The sequence below is a fragment of the Chiloscyllium punctatum genome, chromosome 17 (genome assembly GCF_047496795.1).
Source record: "Chiloscyllium punctatum isolate Juve2018m chromosome 17, sChiPun1.3, whole genome shotgun sequence".
NCBI classification, from domain to species: Eukaryota; Metazoa; Chordata; class Chondrichthyes; order Orectolobiformes; family Hemiscylliidae; genus Chiloscyllium; species Chiloscyllium punctatum.
Window position 1 is genome coordinate 56,996,409 of NC_092755.1, and position 15,539 is coordinate 57,011,947.

A 15,539-nucleotide genomic window follows, 5' to 3' on the forward strand; every position below is an offset into this window, starting at 1 on the left:
CTGGAGGGTGAAGATCACTTACCTAAATGGCAGTGCCTAGGAATACTACATGTGACAAGGGGGACAGTCATACCCCTTTGTAGCATGTGTCTGGATGACTGCCTCCAATTATGTTGATGACGGCTGGATGACATTTAAGTAACTGGCCTTGATTTGTGTTTTTTTTACCCCCTTCACTGGGTCATTGCAGGCATCCTATGGAGAGCTTGGTAGAATTTTGCAACCCATCACTGTATAAAGACATGTCATATTCAGGTGTATCTACCATCACAGCTACTGCTGACAATGGCAGTAACTAGGCTTGACTGATAGAAAAGAATTGCCAAGCTTAAAGAGAACTAAGATTGTATTGAAGGATATAGCAGGTTTAAGGGGTTACATCATCTGTTTCCTTTGATTTATGTTCTGATGTAAACTTGTTCAATGAATCTGTCTGAACGTCAATGAGAATTGGATTATACTAATCTGCTGATTATTTTTTCCCCCTCAATGCTTCATGCACTAGTAATTAATCAAATACCACTCGCATTTTAATCTCTTTAGAAGTTACATGAAGCCGTTCTGGTTGGGTCATGAGCTAGGATCCTTGGAAGTGTTAACAATCTGGAACACTGACGTCAAAGTTGGCAGGGATTTGGACAGCAATAGTTCACTTTGAAATTCTCTTTTAAATTTTGAAAATATTTGTCTGGCCCCATTCTGGACATAATACCATAAACTGAACCAGCCATACAAATGCTATGACTACAAGAACAGGTCAGAATCGAGGAATCTGCAGCAAATAATTCATCTCCTGACTCCCCAAAACCTGTCCATCATCTGCAAGTCACAAGTAAGGAGTGTGATGGAGTATTCCCCACTTGCCTGGATGACTGCAGCCCCAACAACAGTCAAGTAGCTCCACACCATCCAGGTCAAAGCAGCCCACTTCATATGCAACCCTTTCACCATCTTCAACATGCATTGCCATCATCATTGCGTAGTGACAACATTGTGTGCCATTCCATAAGATGCACTACAGTAACTCACCAAGGCTGCTCTGACATCACTTTCCAAACCCACGACCTCCACCACCTAAACAGACAAGGGCAACAGATACACAGGAACCTGTGAATTCCCTCCAAGCTACTCACCATCCTGAACTTAGAACTATGTCACTGTTCCATCAGAGTCACAGGTTCAAAATCCTGGAACTCCCTCTAACAAATGGACTGCAGTGATTCAAGAAGTCAACTCAGCATTCGAGATGGCCAATGAATACTGGCCTGGCCAACAACACCCACAATCCCCGAAACAAAATCTTTGAATGGTGCCGCATTGTAAAAATAATTGCCGGCCTTTACTTTTTGTCTTGCAGTTTCCATCTATCACTCTTCTCCTGGCAGTGTTTTCCGCAGGGATCGGAGGAACCTTTCAGTACGGATACAATGTTTCCATTATCAATGCTCCTACCATGGTGTGTCCCGGCTTTAATCTATTTTTGTCTTGTCTGTCTAAGGATGTGAAATCTGACCTGATTGTGGAGCTGTTGCTACTCAGTCTGCCCTTGGCACCTGATCAGCATATTTGGAGGTGGGCAGGAGCTGGCTGCAATGTTCTGAACAATCCCCTCAATTTGACTGCAGTCTGCAGCTCACTCCTGGATATCTGTTATTCTACACATAATTGTCCCGAATCCCCTTGGTAAAATTCCAATCTGGAATTGACTTCCATTTTTAAGGGACTCTGCACATTAGCAACTCCAATATTTTGATTAGATTCCAGTCTGGGGCCTGGCCAGCAGAGGGTTTAACACAAATGGGATATTGCAACCCATGGACACTAATCTGATTTCCAATTTGAAGTGCAAAACGGAGCAGTGAGTTAGTGATTCAGCAATGGCTTGGTGTTGTTGAAGGACCATTCACTCTCTGATTTCTCTCTCTCTGTTCCATCTGCTTTGAGAGCTACAGTTATGCCAAAGCCTATTGTGTAGAACTAAATGCATCACAGATCCATAAAGTGCAGTTTGTTCACTGTCTTCTCATTGGCTCGATTTGAGTGAAAAGGGTTCAAATTCCACTTTGAAAATTGAGAACAAAGCTGACAGTACAGTGCAGTGCTGAGGGAGTGCTGCTCTATTGGAGGTATTGTTTTACACATGAGGAGTTAAGCCAATGCCTGTCAGCCCTGATCATTGAATGATTTTTAAACAAAAGAAGATCCCAGGTTGTCTTCCCCATTTCCCCAGTTACCTTTCCTTGCTTCTCCCATGGCAGCAGCTGGCTTTGGGTGAGATGCTGGAACATATATGTTGATATCACAGTTAGATCAGAGAGGTGGCCATGGGTGCCCTCATTGGGTCTGAGCGATGACCCCTCTTCGTCGGCTGCATAGGCACCATTTCCCACCTTTTCCTCCCCTACATCAATGACTGTATTGGTGCTGCCTCTTGCTCCCATGAGGAGCTCGAACAGTTCATCCACTTCACCCACATCTTCTGCCCCAAACTCAAATTCACCTGGACCATCTGTGACACTTTATTCCCTTCCTGGACCTCTCTGTCTCCATCTCTGATGGCCGACTCAGCACCAACATCTAATTCAAACCCGCCAGCTCCCACAGCTACCTCGATTACACCTCCTACTACCCCTACCCCTCTCAAAATGCGATCCCATATTCCCAATTCCTCTTCCTCCGCTATACCTGTTCCCAGGAAGAGCAATTCCACTCCAGGATGTCCCAGATGTCCTCCTACTTCAAGGACGGTAATTTCCCATTCCCCATGATCAACAATGCCCTCAACTGCATCTCCTCAATTTCCCACACCTCTGCCCTCAACCAACCCCCCACTAAATTAAAACAAGGATAGATCCTCTGGTCATGTTGCACCCCACTAATCTCCAACACATCACCCTCCACCACTTCTGCCACCTGCAGGATGACCCCCACAGCCAAAATGATATTTTTTCCCCACCCTGCTTTTCACGGGGACTGTTCCCTCCGTGACTCCCTCGTGAGGTCCACACTCCCCACCAACCCCTTCATCACGCCTGGAACCTTGCCCTGCAGCCACACAAGATGCAAAATCTGCCCCCACCCTTCCCCACTTACCTCCCTCTAACCTCCATACAAGGCCCCAAAGAAACGTTCCAAGTCCGGCAGAGATTCACGTGCATTACCTCTAACCTGATTTGTTGCATCCGTTGCTCCTGATGTGCTTTCCTCTACGCTGGAGAGACAGGCGCAAACTTATAGAACTGATTCAGGGAACATTCATGGTCCGTACGCTCTAATCAACCCCACCTCCCGTTTGCCAGCCATTTCAACACCCCCTCCCACTCCCTTGACAACATGTCCATCCTGGGCCTCCTCCACTGTCAAAACAAGGCCACACCCAAACTGGAGGAAGAACACCTCATCTTCCACCTTGGGAGCTTACAACCATAAAACCTTAACATAGAACTCACCAGCTTCCAAATCTCCACACTGCCTCCGCCCACCTCATTGCAGGCCCACCCTGCCCTCTTAACTTGACCCAACCTCTCCGTCTTCCTTCCCACCTATCCGCTCCATCTTTCCCACTGACCAATCACAGCCACCTCCTACCGACATTCTCTATCACCATCCCACTCACCTTTCCCCCAGCCTCACCCCCCCCTTTATTTCTCAGCCTCCTTCCCCTCCCTGAGTCCTGATGAAAGGTTCCAACCTGAAACGTCGACTCCCCCCCCCCCCCCCCCCTCCCACCTTCTCCTCTGAGGCTGCTTAACCTGCTGTGCTTTCTCCAGCTCCCTTTTTTTGTCCACTTCCACCACAGTTGGAAGACACAGGTTGGGTGTACTGGGCTTTCCAGTCCATTGTTGTTCATGCAGGATTGTTCTGAAGAATAGCAAGATTGAAAGCCAAGCAAGTTAACAGATTGGGCCTTTTGAGTTGTTATTAATACAGTGTTATTCAAGAGATTATTGATATTAAAAATAAAAAGTTCCCTTAATGAGTGATCCTCGGAAATGTTATGAAGTATTAATGTTGGGCCATTTTATAAGCATCTTCTCTACATTATAGTTATTGGTCTCTGAAAACCTTATTCTCAGTGGGTGTATTTTGTCACAATCCCAGCATATCCAAAAATTCATCAATGAGACATGGAACATCCGATATAGTGACAACCTGGATAGAGGTTTGCTGCGATTTCTGTGGTCTGCAATTGTTTCCATGTTCACACTAGGTGGATTTCTGGGGGCATGGCTTGGAGGACACCTGGCAATCAGATTTGGTCGGTAAGTCTCTCCAAGTTTACTCTTAACAATGTAGCCTGCACTAACCTAACCTTGCTAACCAGTCTACCATGAGAAACTTTATTGACCACCTTACTGAAATCCATGTAGCTCATGTCCACCATCCTGCCCTCATCAGTCCTCTTCTTACTTCTTCAAAAAGTACAGGTTCATAGTTTCTTGGAAGTGGAGTCACATGTGGTTCGGATAGTGAAGAAGGCGTTTGGTATGCTTTCCTTTATTGGTCAGTGCATTGAGTACAAGAGTTGGGAGATCATGTTGCGGCTGTACGTGTCGTTGATTAGGCTACTTTTGGAATATTGTGAGCAATTCTGGCCTCCCTTCCCACAGGAAGGATGTTGTGAAAATTTGAAAAGGTTCAGAAAAGATTTACAAGAATGTTGCCAGGGTTGGAGGGTTTGAGCTATAAGGAGAGGCTGAATAGGCTGGGGCTGTTTTCCCAGGAGTGTTGGAGGCTGAGGGGTGACCTTATAGAGGTTTATAAAATCATGAGGAGGGTTGATAAGGTAAATAGACAAGGTCTTTTCCTTCGGGTCGGGTAGTCCAGAACTAGAGGGAATAGGTTTAGGTTGAAAGGGGAAAGATATAAAAGGGACCTGAGGGGCAACCTTTCCATGCAGAGGGTGGTGTGTGTATGGAATGAGCTGTCAGAGGAAGTGGTGGAGGCTAGCACAATTACAACATTTAAAAGGCATCTAGATGGGTATATGATAGGAAGGGGATAGAGGGAAACGCCATGTGCTGGCAAAGGAGACTAGATTAGGTTAGGATTTCTGGTGGGCATGGACAAGTTGGACTGAAGCGTCTGTTTCTGTGCTGTAATCTCTGTGACTTTATGATATACAACTACTGATTGGACCCAAATTATGTCTGGATTTGGTGAAATCAGTGCTAAATTCTATTATACTCCAAAACTATGATTCGACTGAGACCACATCAAGTGCAGCCTGTCCATGGTGGTTTTATTTCTTGCTCTTATTAATAATCCAATATCTCTTCTGAGATCCTCCAACCCTCTGATTTTATTGTCTTCGAACATAAAATATAGTTGTATCAAGGAGAAGGCTTGCTGTCACCTACTCAGAGCAACTAATGCTGGTCTGCTTGACTCACGTCCAGTGAAAAATAATTTTTATCAGCAAAAAAGCAGTAAAAAGAGAACGTAGCCCTGAGCAAAGACCATAAGGAATAGGAACAAGAGTTGACCATTCAGCCTCTTGAGCTTGCATCACCGCCCGATAGGATTATGGCTGCTCCACATCCCTTACATCCACTTTCCTGCCTTTTCTCCATAACCGTTGATTTCCCGAATCCCCAAGAATCTATTTATCCCAGCCTTCAATATTCACAAGGATCGTCCTCCTCAGCTCTCTGAAACAAGGAGTTCCAAAGATACTCAACCTTCTGGGAGAAGAAATTCCTTCCCTCCTCTGTCTTAATATGGCACTCATTTATTCTGGTACAATGCCCTCTGGTTCTAGACTCTCCCATGAAGGGAAACACCCTCTCAGCATTTGCCCTGTCAAGCCCCTTAAGAATCCGATATGTTTCAATGAGATCATCTCTTATTATTCTAATCTCTAGTGAGTCCCAAGTCTTTGCTCATAAGATGGTCCCACCATACAGGGGTACATCCTAGTGGATCACATCCTGGAGCCTGTGAGGTGGAGCAAATGGGAGAGTAGCAGACTAACAGTTCTACAGCAGCCTGTCCCTTTGTACTGTTTGTATTTAATATATGTATTTAATTGATGTTTAGTAACCTGTATTCTACTCACTGCAGCTAATTTCTATATTTCAGGAAAGGGACACTTTTACTCACTAACATCCCTGTTTTGATTGGATCCATTTTGATGGCAACAAGTAAACCGGCTGGAATGTTTGAACTTTTATTCATCGGCAGGTTTCTTGTGGGACTACATTCTGGTACGGAGATGCTGTGGCAGCCCTAATGTATATTAATGATCGAGCTCCTGTCACACAGGTCCATCTCCAAGTTTGTGAATGTGAAACTTGGAAGTGTTGTAAACTGTAAAACCACAAAAGGACATAGACAAGTTGGAATGGAGAGAGAACTAGCAGAGAAGAGTGAGGTGATGTTTTGATAAAAGAACACAGCAATACAGTCTAAAATGAAAGGTGTTATCCTGAAAGGCTCTGCAGAAGCAGATAGACCTGGAAGTATATGTTTGTAAGGTGGCAGGACAGGTAGAGTGAGCAGTTGGTACATTATACGACATCTTAGACTTTATCAATAAAGAGCATAGAATATAGGAGAAAGCAGTTATTCTGAACTTGTTCAGTCTCAGCCTGGGCATCACATATAGGAACGAAGCGAATGCATTAGAGAAAATGCCAAAGGCATTTATGACAATGACTGTGATGAGAAGCTTCCAGTTATGAGGACAGATTGGAGAAGCTGGGATTATTGTCCTTGGAGAGGAGAAGGCTAAGAGGAGATTTGGTAGAGGTTTCAAAATCATGATGGGAATGAACAGAGTGGATAGGGAGAAAACAGTCCTTTTCATAAAACAATCAAGAGGGCACTGGTATAAGGGAATTTGCAAATGTGATATGAGAAAAACTTGACACTCAGTGAGTAGTTAATGTTTGGAATGGACTGCCTGGAATTGGGATGGAGGCAGAATTAAGATATTCAAGAGAGCTTCAGATGATTAATTAAATAAAAGCAATATTTCGGACTATGGTGAAAAGGCAGGTGAATGCCATTAAATCATAGTGCTTCGTCAGAGAGCTGGTGCAGGCAAGAGGGATTGAACAGCTTTCTGCACTGTAACAATTCTGTAATCTTGAGAGGTATTGAAAAATCCTGCTGCCTATGGCAGTTGGGGAGCCCTTTGCAGCTTTAGACTGTTGGTTGTGTTAGAAATCTTGTTGCAAAGTACAAAACTATCTGCTTTTAGCTAATTCACATGTTTCACATGCTTAAGGTTTACTACTTGGTTAATGCTTCTAATTGACTAAAGTTATTATTGATTAAAGCAGGTGGTCTTTTAGTATATAAGTTACCACTTGCTCCTCAAGAAATCCTTACTTTGATTGCAGTAGAGTCATACAGCGCAAACAGACCCCTCAGTCCAACTCATCAATGCTAACTAGACATCCTAAACTGAACTTAATCCCATTTGTGAAAATTTGTCCCATATCCTTCTAAAACATTCCTATTCATGTACCCATCCAGATGCCTTTTAAATGTTGCAATTGTACCTGTCTCCACCAGTTCCTTTGGCAGTTCATTCCCGCTGTGCGAGAGAACTGCCCCTCAGATCCCCTTTAAATCTTTTCTGTCTCACCTTCAACATATTCCCTCTAGTTTGAACTCCCCTACCCTGGTCAAAAGACCTTGACTATTCACCTTATCCATGATACTCATTATTTTATAAACCTCAATAAGGTCACCTCTGAGCCTCTGAAGCTTCAGGAAAAAAAGTCCCAGCCTATTCAGCCTCTCCCTAAAGTCAAGCTCTCCAGTCCTGACAACACCCTTCTAAATATTTTCTGTACCCTTTCTAATTTAACAACATCCTTCCAATAGCAGGGCAACCAGCATTGTATACAGTGTTCTAAAGGTGGCTTTACCAATGTCTTGTGCAGTTGCAACATGATACCCCAACTCAATGTTCTGACCGATGAAGGCAAACACACCAAGCACGGCCTTCACCAACCTATCTACATGCGATACCAGTTTCAAGGAGTTATGAACTTGCATTCTTAGGTGCCTCTTCAACAACACTTCCCAAGGCCCTACCATTAACTGTGTAGGTCCTGCTCTGATTTGCCTTACCCAAATGCAACACCTCACATTTATCTAAATTAAAGTTCATCTGCCATTTGGTCCATCTGAACAAGATCTCGTTGTACTCTTAGATAACCTTTTTCACAGTCCACTATCACCATCAATTTTGGTGTCATCCTCAAACTTACTAACCATACCTCCTATATTCACATCCAAGTTATTGATATAAATGATGAACAACAGTAGACCCAGCACAAATCCTTGTAGCACTTGCTGGTCACAGACCTCCAGTATAATAAACTACCACCCTCTATCTTCTACCCTCAAGTCAATTTTGTATACAACTGGCTAACTCTTCCTGGATCCCAGGTGACCTAACCTTACTAACCAGTCTACTATGCAGGCCCTTTTCAATGTCTTGCTACAGTCCACAATATGTCCCACTCTGCCTTCATCTATTTTCATGGTAATCTCTTCAAAAAACTCAATCAATTTTGTGAGACACAATCTCCCACACAGAAAGCCATGCTGACTATCCCTAATCAGTCCTTGTCTTTCTAAATGCACGTAAATCCTATCTCTCAGAATTCCCTCCAACAACCTATCCACCACTGACATCAGACTCATTGATCTGTAGTTCCCCGGCTTTTCCTTGCAGCCTTTCTTAAATAATGGCACCACATTAGCCACCCTCCAGTCTTTTGGTACCTCACACATGGCTGTGAATGATGCAAAGTCCTGGGATGCAATCCTGCGGTTGGAGAGTTTGAGCTATAGGGAGAGATATGGACCAAATGCTGGCAAGTGGGACTAGATCAGTTTAAAATACCCGGTCAGCGCAGACAAGTTGGACCAAAGGGTCGGTTTTCATGCTGTATGACTCAATGCCTCTATGTAGCTTTATCAGCTCCTGGGGTTTATCGACCTTCTATGTTGTTTTAATACATCCAGCACCCCTTCTTCTGTAATGTGTACTCTTTTCAGGACATCACTATTTAATTCCCAATTTCTCTAGCTTTCATGTCTTTCTCCATAGTAAATACTAAAGTGAAATATCCATTTATTATCTCACCCATCGCCTACGATAGACAGCACACATAGACAATTTCTTTAAGAAGAAGTCATAAATGGGTAATTTTCTGGTAGGCAAGATGTAGTATGCTGCAGAGGTCAGTGCTGGGACCTCAGCTTGCTATATAATACTGTGTATGAAGGGTTGCTACATTTGTTGATGACACGAGGATAGGTAGAAAAGTAAGTTGCAAAAAGAACATAAGGAAGCTGCAAAGTGATATTGCTGGGTTAAAAGAGGAGGAAAAGATTTGCCAAATGGAATATAATGAAGGAAATAGGAAAGTGTCCATTTTAGCAAAAAGGATAAAAGAAAATCATGTTGTCCAAATGGTGAGAAATTATAGAGCTCCACCTCTGTGGAGTCTGGGTGTCCTCGTGCATGAACTGGAAAAGGTTAATAAACAGGTCCAGCAAGTAGTTAATTAATGTTAATTACTAAGGGAATTTAAATAGAGAATGCATGAATTGTACAAAGTACTGGTGAGACCGCATCCAGTGAAGTGTGTGAGGTGGTTGGTTACCTTACTTAAGGAAGGATGTTAATACATTGGAAGTAGCTCAGAAGATTTACCAGACTAATACTGGGAATGGGTTTCTTATGAAGAAAGATTGGACAGGCTAGGCTAGTATCTACTGGAGTTTAGAGTAAAGGCTGAGTTGATTAAACTAGACCAAGGATGCTGAGGGGTTTTGACAGGTGGATGTGGAGAGTATGTTTCATCTTATGGAGAATCAAGAACTGGGGATGGTCATCCATATAAGACAGATAAGGAGAATTTCTTTTCCCACAGAAGGCTGAGAGTCTTTCAAACTCTGTACCGAAAACAGCAGTGAAAGCAGAGGCTTTCATGTTCTTAAGGTAGAGGTAGATAGATTCTTGGAATGCAAGGAGGTGAAAGATAGGTAACAATGTGGAATAATCCAATCAGTCGCGAACTCACTGAATAGTGGAGCAGGTTCAAGGAGCCAAGTGCTGCACTTGTACTACAATAGTAACCTCTTTGTGGAACCTGTTTCTGTCAGTGTGACTAAGATCAGACATTTGAGAAGTGAAGAATTCTTCCGCAGCTGTGAATTTTCTTTATTGACACTGCCAACCATGTCACTGAATCTCTCCCCTGGACATACAGATTGGGAAGAATGTTTTCTACAGGGCAATGTGTAAAATAAAAGCACAGTGGACAATCAGATTCTAATTGGTTTTTTTCATTAAACTCTTCTTGCAGGAGTTAGTCTGTGTGTGCAGCCCATGTATTTAGGAGAGATTGCACCCAAAGCCGTGAGAGGGGCAATATGTATGGGGACATCAGTGTTCATTACTGTAGGGATTCTAACTGGACAGATAATCGGGCAGAGGTAAGGCAAATGAGCATCTAAAGTTTATTGCCACAAGTTTCAATGAGTAGAAAATTGAGAGCTGTGCCCTTTAGTATAATACAGTTGTCTGCATTGGATTGTGCACAATTACCAAATTATCCTGTTACTGTAGAATCCCACTTAATGCTGCTAATACAACATATTACACAATGTAGCATGAAAGAGCAATCTCTGAACCTGATTGTCCTAAGGACGAGGGAAGCTTAGTAATGCAGGACTTGTAACATGTATCAAAATATGAAGTGAGCTTCTCTTAACATTTACAAGAAAGAAAAGGATGACTTATGTCTTTATTATTTTATGTATTGAGGGAATACTTTAATGTTTTAGAATGTAACTTCATTTGCCTGCTTTATTAAAGTAAATAGCCTACAGACTTCAAGCCTTAGCCACAGTCGATTGAATAATCAGCAGCTTTTCAAAGGTGGGTGCTCAGCTTAGCAAAATGTGATACCTTCCATTAGTCGGTGTGCAGAGTAGTGGGTTCCTGTGCTGAACTGCCTTATGTGTTCACCTAAATGCTGGGTGAGTAAGGACTATGTTGCAGATTGTAAAAAGGTGAAGATTTCCTTATTGCAGTGGCTGTTAGTACAGAAACTAGAGGGATCAAAGAAATGCTGGCCCTTATATCCAGAACACTTACAATACACGAGTGTAGAAGCCGTGCCTCACAATATGAAGTTCTAATTAGACCACACCTAGAGTTACTGGGAGCAGTTACGAGCACCTTGGAGGGAATGCAACATTAACTAGAATGTTACCTGGGTGCTGAGTGTTAAAATATGAGAAACTCCCTTTGAATTTAGAATGCCAAGTGGTGACTTGATCGAGGTTTTCAAGAAATAAAGCAGAACTGATGGTGTAGCTAGAAATCAACTATTTTGCTGCAATGAAGGGTATAGAGCTAGGAGACATTGTGTAAAAATTGGAACCAGAGCTTTCAGAAATGAAATTAGGAAGCATATGGTTTGGAACTCCTCTCTGCAAACAAGGTTTGATGCTTCACCAATTGTTATACTTAAAACTGTGAGATCAGTAGATTTTAGTCATAAGCTATTATAAGTTATACAAAGGCAGTGGGTGTACGGTGATACATTATGGATCAACCATTACTTCACTGAAGGGTGAGGGCTGGGGCTAAATGACCTCCTCCTTCTGATGCCATCCTTCAATCTCTTCCCAATTTATTGAATAGTATAGCTATAATAGAGAATATATAATAGAGAATATAATAGAACAGTATAGTTTGTGATTACTGTAATTTATTAACCATTCCATGCTGAATATAGTTTAAATGGCCCATTTGGCAGGACCATACTTGAATATTGCTGAACAAAGACCACATTTTATCAAAGCTTTTCATCCTTCAGTTCAATTCACAAGAACAGCAACATTTGTACTGCATGAGAGGGAAAAGCTAATTAGTTAGCAAGTACACTCTGATAGAAGTGTTGCCATGGGAAATGTGCCAATTAATGGTTATTGATAGTTAATCCTCAGGAAATTAAGTTTTAAATGTGAGGGATAAAATATGAAGTCGAAAAGTGCAATGCAGGAAAAGCAGAGCAGATCAGCCATTATCCAAAGAGCAGGAGAGTCGACATTTCGAGCTTAAGCTCTTCGTCAGCATCTGCAGTGCTCACTTTCTCCCAGTCGATAAAATATCTAGTGTCAAAATCCAGAGTTTTAATGGGTATAATTGTGCCTCCATGAGGCACCCCATTTAAGCCTCTTCAAATCTGTAATTAATAAAGCAATTTGACCCTAAGTAACTGAATAAGTTTGAAATAATGAATGAGGCGCCATGTACTTTCACTGCCTTTGTTTTTGGTGCTCATGCTAGGGAGTTGCTTGGAGGAGAGGGACAGTGGTCAATCCTCCTCTGCTCCAGCTGTATTCCTGCTGTACTTCAGCTATTACTGTTACCATGGTTCCCTGAGAGTCCCAGATACCTTTACATTGATAAAGGAGAGGAAATGAAAGCCACCCTTGGTAAGTACTGTTCTTGTTTAAGATATTCTTTAAATGGTCATCCCACTTTTTAACAACATAGACTAATTTTACACTAAACAATAGAACTTCATATGGTACAGTTCTATTTTGCTTAATCTAACCTCCTCCAGTACATTCCAGCTCTCACTGGATTCTGACCAATCTCCTGCTCTAAACGAGATAGTCTGTGAAGCACATTTTAACAACATTTAAAGATGCACTACAAATGGAAGCTGATGCCTAATCTTCAATACAATGCTAATTGACTGTAACTGGCTTTTCGCACAGTACAAATCCAACTGCATTCCATCTTAACCTCCTTTAGTATAGTGCATCTGCGCTTGACACAGCCCTTCATCACTCATCATGGTCGAAACACAATCTATACAATTCAGCACCGTGGAGCTCCATTCATTGTTGCACTACTTTCTTTCAAATAATTCAGTAACAGTCCAAAGGTTTAATATTACCAAATGTATTTCAGCTCCATTGAACACTTTAAGCATTATAAAGTCTGCAATCCAACTTCAGAATGCAACACAATTTGAGAAATATCCCTGACAGTTTAACCATATTTGATTAATAAATGTTCATTACATGTCACCCTTAGTTTACTGATAGCACTCTCCCCTCTGTATTGAAGATTGAGGGTTCAAGTTCTACTCTAGAGAGCTGTGCACAGGATGCAGACTGACATTTCAGTGCAGGACTGAAGGAGTTTTGCAATGGCAGGAAAAGCAGAGCAGATCAGCCATTATCCAAAGAGCAGGAGAGTCGACATTTCGAGCTTAAGCTCTTCGTCAGCATCTGCAGTGCTCACTTTCTCCCAGTCGATAAAATATCTAGTGTCAAAATCCAGAGTTTTAATGGGTATAATTGTGCCTCCATGAGGCACCCCATTCTTGAGAGCTGGGGCAGCTCTCAGGTGAGATGCAAATTCCCATCCCACTGCTTCAAAGAAGAGCAGGGGATTCTCTCTAACGTTTTTCCTCAACCAGTCATCCAGTCACCATAACATTGCTATATGTGGGATATTATTTCCTAAATTCACCCAGTTACTGAATTTCAAAAGTACAGATTGGCTGTCAAGTGGTTTGAACATGATTCTGAAGTTAGGACATGTGCTATTTCAGTGCAAGATTTTTCATTCATGAGCAAGGCAGTGCTGAACTATATTGTGAACACTGGTCAATCAGGTCATTTGTGAAATTTGGAGAACTGAGTGCACAGCCAATTTTAGCAGAATGATGCTTCGTCTAGGAAGTGAAGTGAAAATTGAGTCTTTTTCTGCCCCAGCTCTCAAGAAATTCCACAATACAAATTCGTACTTGAGTGAATTGGTGGGTTTGGAGAAGGAATGTGCAGTGGTACGTGTGCAGCAGTCAAAGCGACCATGTGAACTTCTCTCTGATCGCTCGACTCGATGGCAGTTGATCACCACCGTCCTGATGAATATGGCTCAACAATTCAGTGGGATCAATGCTGTGAGTATCTGCGCTGAGGAAGAGTCATATTGAACTCAAAATATTCACTCTGTCTGTCCCTCTCCACCAATATTGCCAGACCTGCTGGGTTTCTCCAGGACTCTCTTGTGGTTGTTTCTGAGAGTATGAGAATCAGATTATCACAGAGCAATTTACCCCGTCATCTTACAAATGTTAAAATGAAACCTTTGAGCACCAGTCATTTAAGGTCTTTGTGGATAAATGGCAATGTTTTAAGTTAAGTTTGAGAGATCTTCAGTCGTTGCTTCATTGCAAATAACAAAGTAGAACTCGAAAAATGTGCTGATGGTGTTACATTCTTTCCAAACAATTACATTTATCTTTAACTAGATACATGTTGATTGGAGGCTTTGTGGACAGAAGTTCTGGCTGGGATTCATCCATTTATGTTGAGGTTTATATTGAGATCATTCATTGTACAACCAACATGAACAAGTTTATTCATGTACACAATTCGTACTTATAACAAATAAAAACCGAAAGAACTGCAGATGCTAGAAATCAGGAACAAAAACAGAAATTGCTGGAAAAGCTCAACAGATCTGGCAGCATCTGAGGAGAGATATCAGACTTAATGTTTCGGGTCCAGTAACCCTTCCTCAGAATTTGTAATGAATATGCTCAAGGGAATTGGCATAAATTTTGGGAAAGTGTTGCAGGCTCTCTGCATGTTATTTTTATACATTGGGTGTTTGAACATATGACTCAGGACATCAGTATAAGTTTTTTTTTAAAAAATGGTTACAAATTAAACTCCAATTCCAATTTTTTTTATTTGAGACTTGAGCTATTTGGGCAAAGGAAACAGTTTGATGCAGTAATTCAGCAAACTTTACTTCATTTGTAAAGTAATACTGAAGATAGCAGGGCAGTTATTTTACAGGATTATGACTTCACTTGCTTCTGGTTTAATTTAGGGCACAGGATCAACACTCAGTCTTTGGTCCCTCTCCAAACTCCATGAGGCCTTCTGTTTCTGATTGGATAACTTCAGTTTCAAACTTAGAATGTGTCTTGGTTCCCAAACAAGCTGCTGTTTAACTCCTTCTAAGCCACAACCCACGTCAATACTAGTCAAAGCAGAACAATACTTTATTCTTTGACATACTTTCATTATCACACTGCTGCTCAATTTAATAGGCACTTGACTTTTAAGAATAAGTCTATATCATTAATCACTATGTTAAGAACTATATTTACGTTTCATGTTTATTATGTTATACCATATGGTTGGAGTCATACTTGGCACATGGGAAGGTGATTGTGTTTCTTGAAGGACAGTCATCTCAGCTCCAGGATTGTCTGGAGCAATTCTTCAGGGCAGTGTCCTAGGCTCAACCATCTGTAGCTGCTTCATCAATGACCTTCCCTCCATCATAAAGTCACAGTGGGGACGTTTACCAACGATCGCAAAATGTTCAGCACCATTCACAACTCCTCAGCTGCCGAAGCAGTTCATGCTGTACTGCAACAAGATCTGGGCAATATCCAGGCTTGGGCTGACAAGTGGCAAGTGACATTCACACCGCACAAATGTCAGGCAATAACCATCTC

At 42.0% G+C, this 15,539-nt stretch overlaps 1 protein-coding gene across 2 annotated transcripts in view; it reads left to right on the plus strand.

The window, feature by feature from the left end:
• Positions 1-15,539, plus strand: part of slc2a11b (solute carrier family 2 member 11b) — a 48,899-nt gene that overhangs the window by 15,681 nt on the left and 17,679 nt on the right. For both annotated transcript variants that reach the window (XM_072587218.1, XM_072587217.1), the window contains exons 2-7: positions 1,358-1,456; positions 4,102-4,262; positions 6,082-6,206; positions 10,338-10,467; positions 12,332-12,480; positions 13,777-13,964. In XM_072587218.1, the coding sequence (XP_072443319.1) occupies positions 1,358-1,456; positions 4,102-4,262; positions 6,082-6,206; positions 10,338-10,467; positions 12,332-12,480; positions 13,777-13,964 (852 nt within the window). The remainder of the gene's footprint in view (positions 1-1,357; positions 1,457-4,101; positions 4,263-6,081; positions 6,207-10,337; positions 10,468-12,331; positions 12,481-13,776; positions 13,965-15,539) is intronic.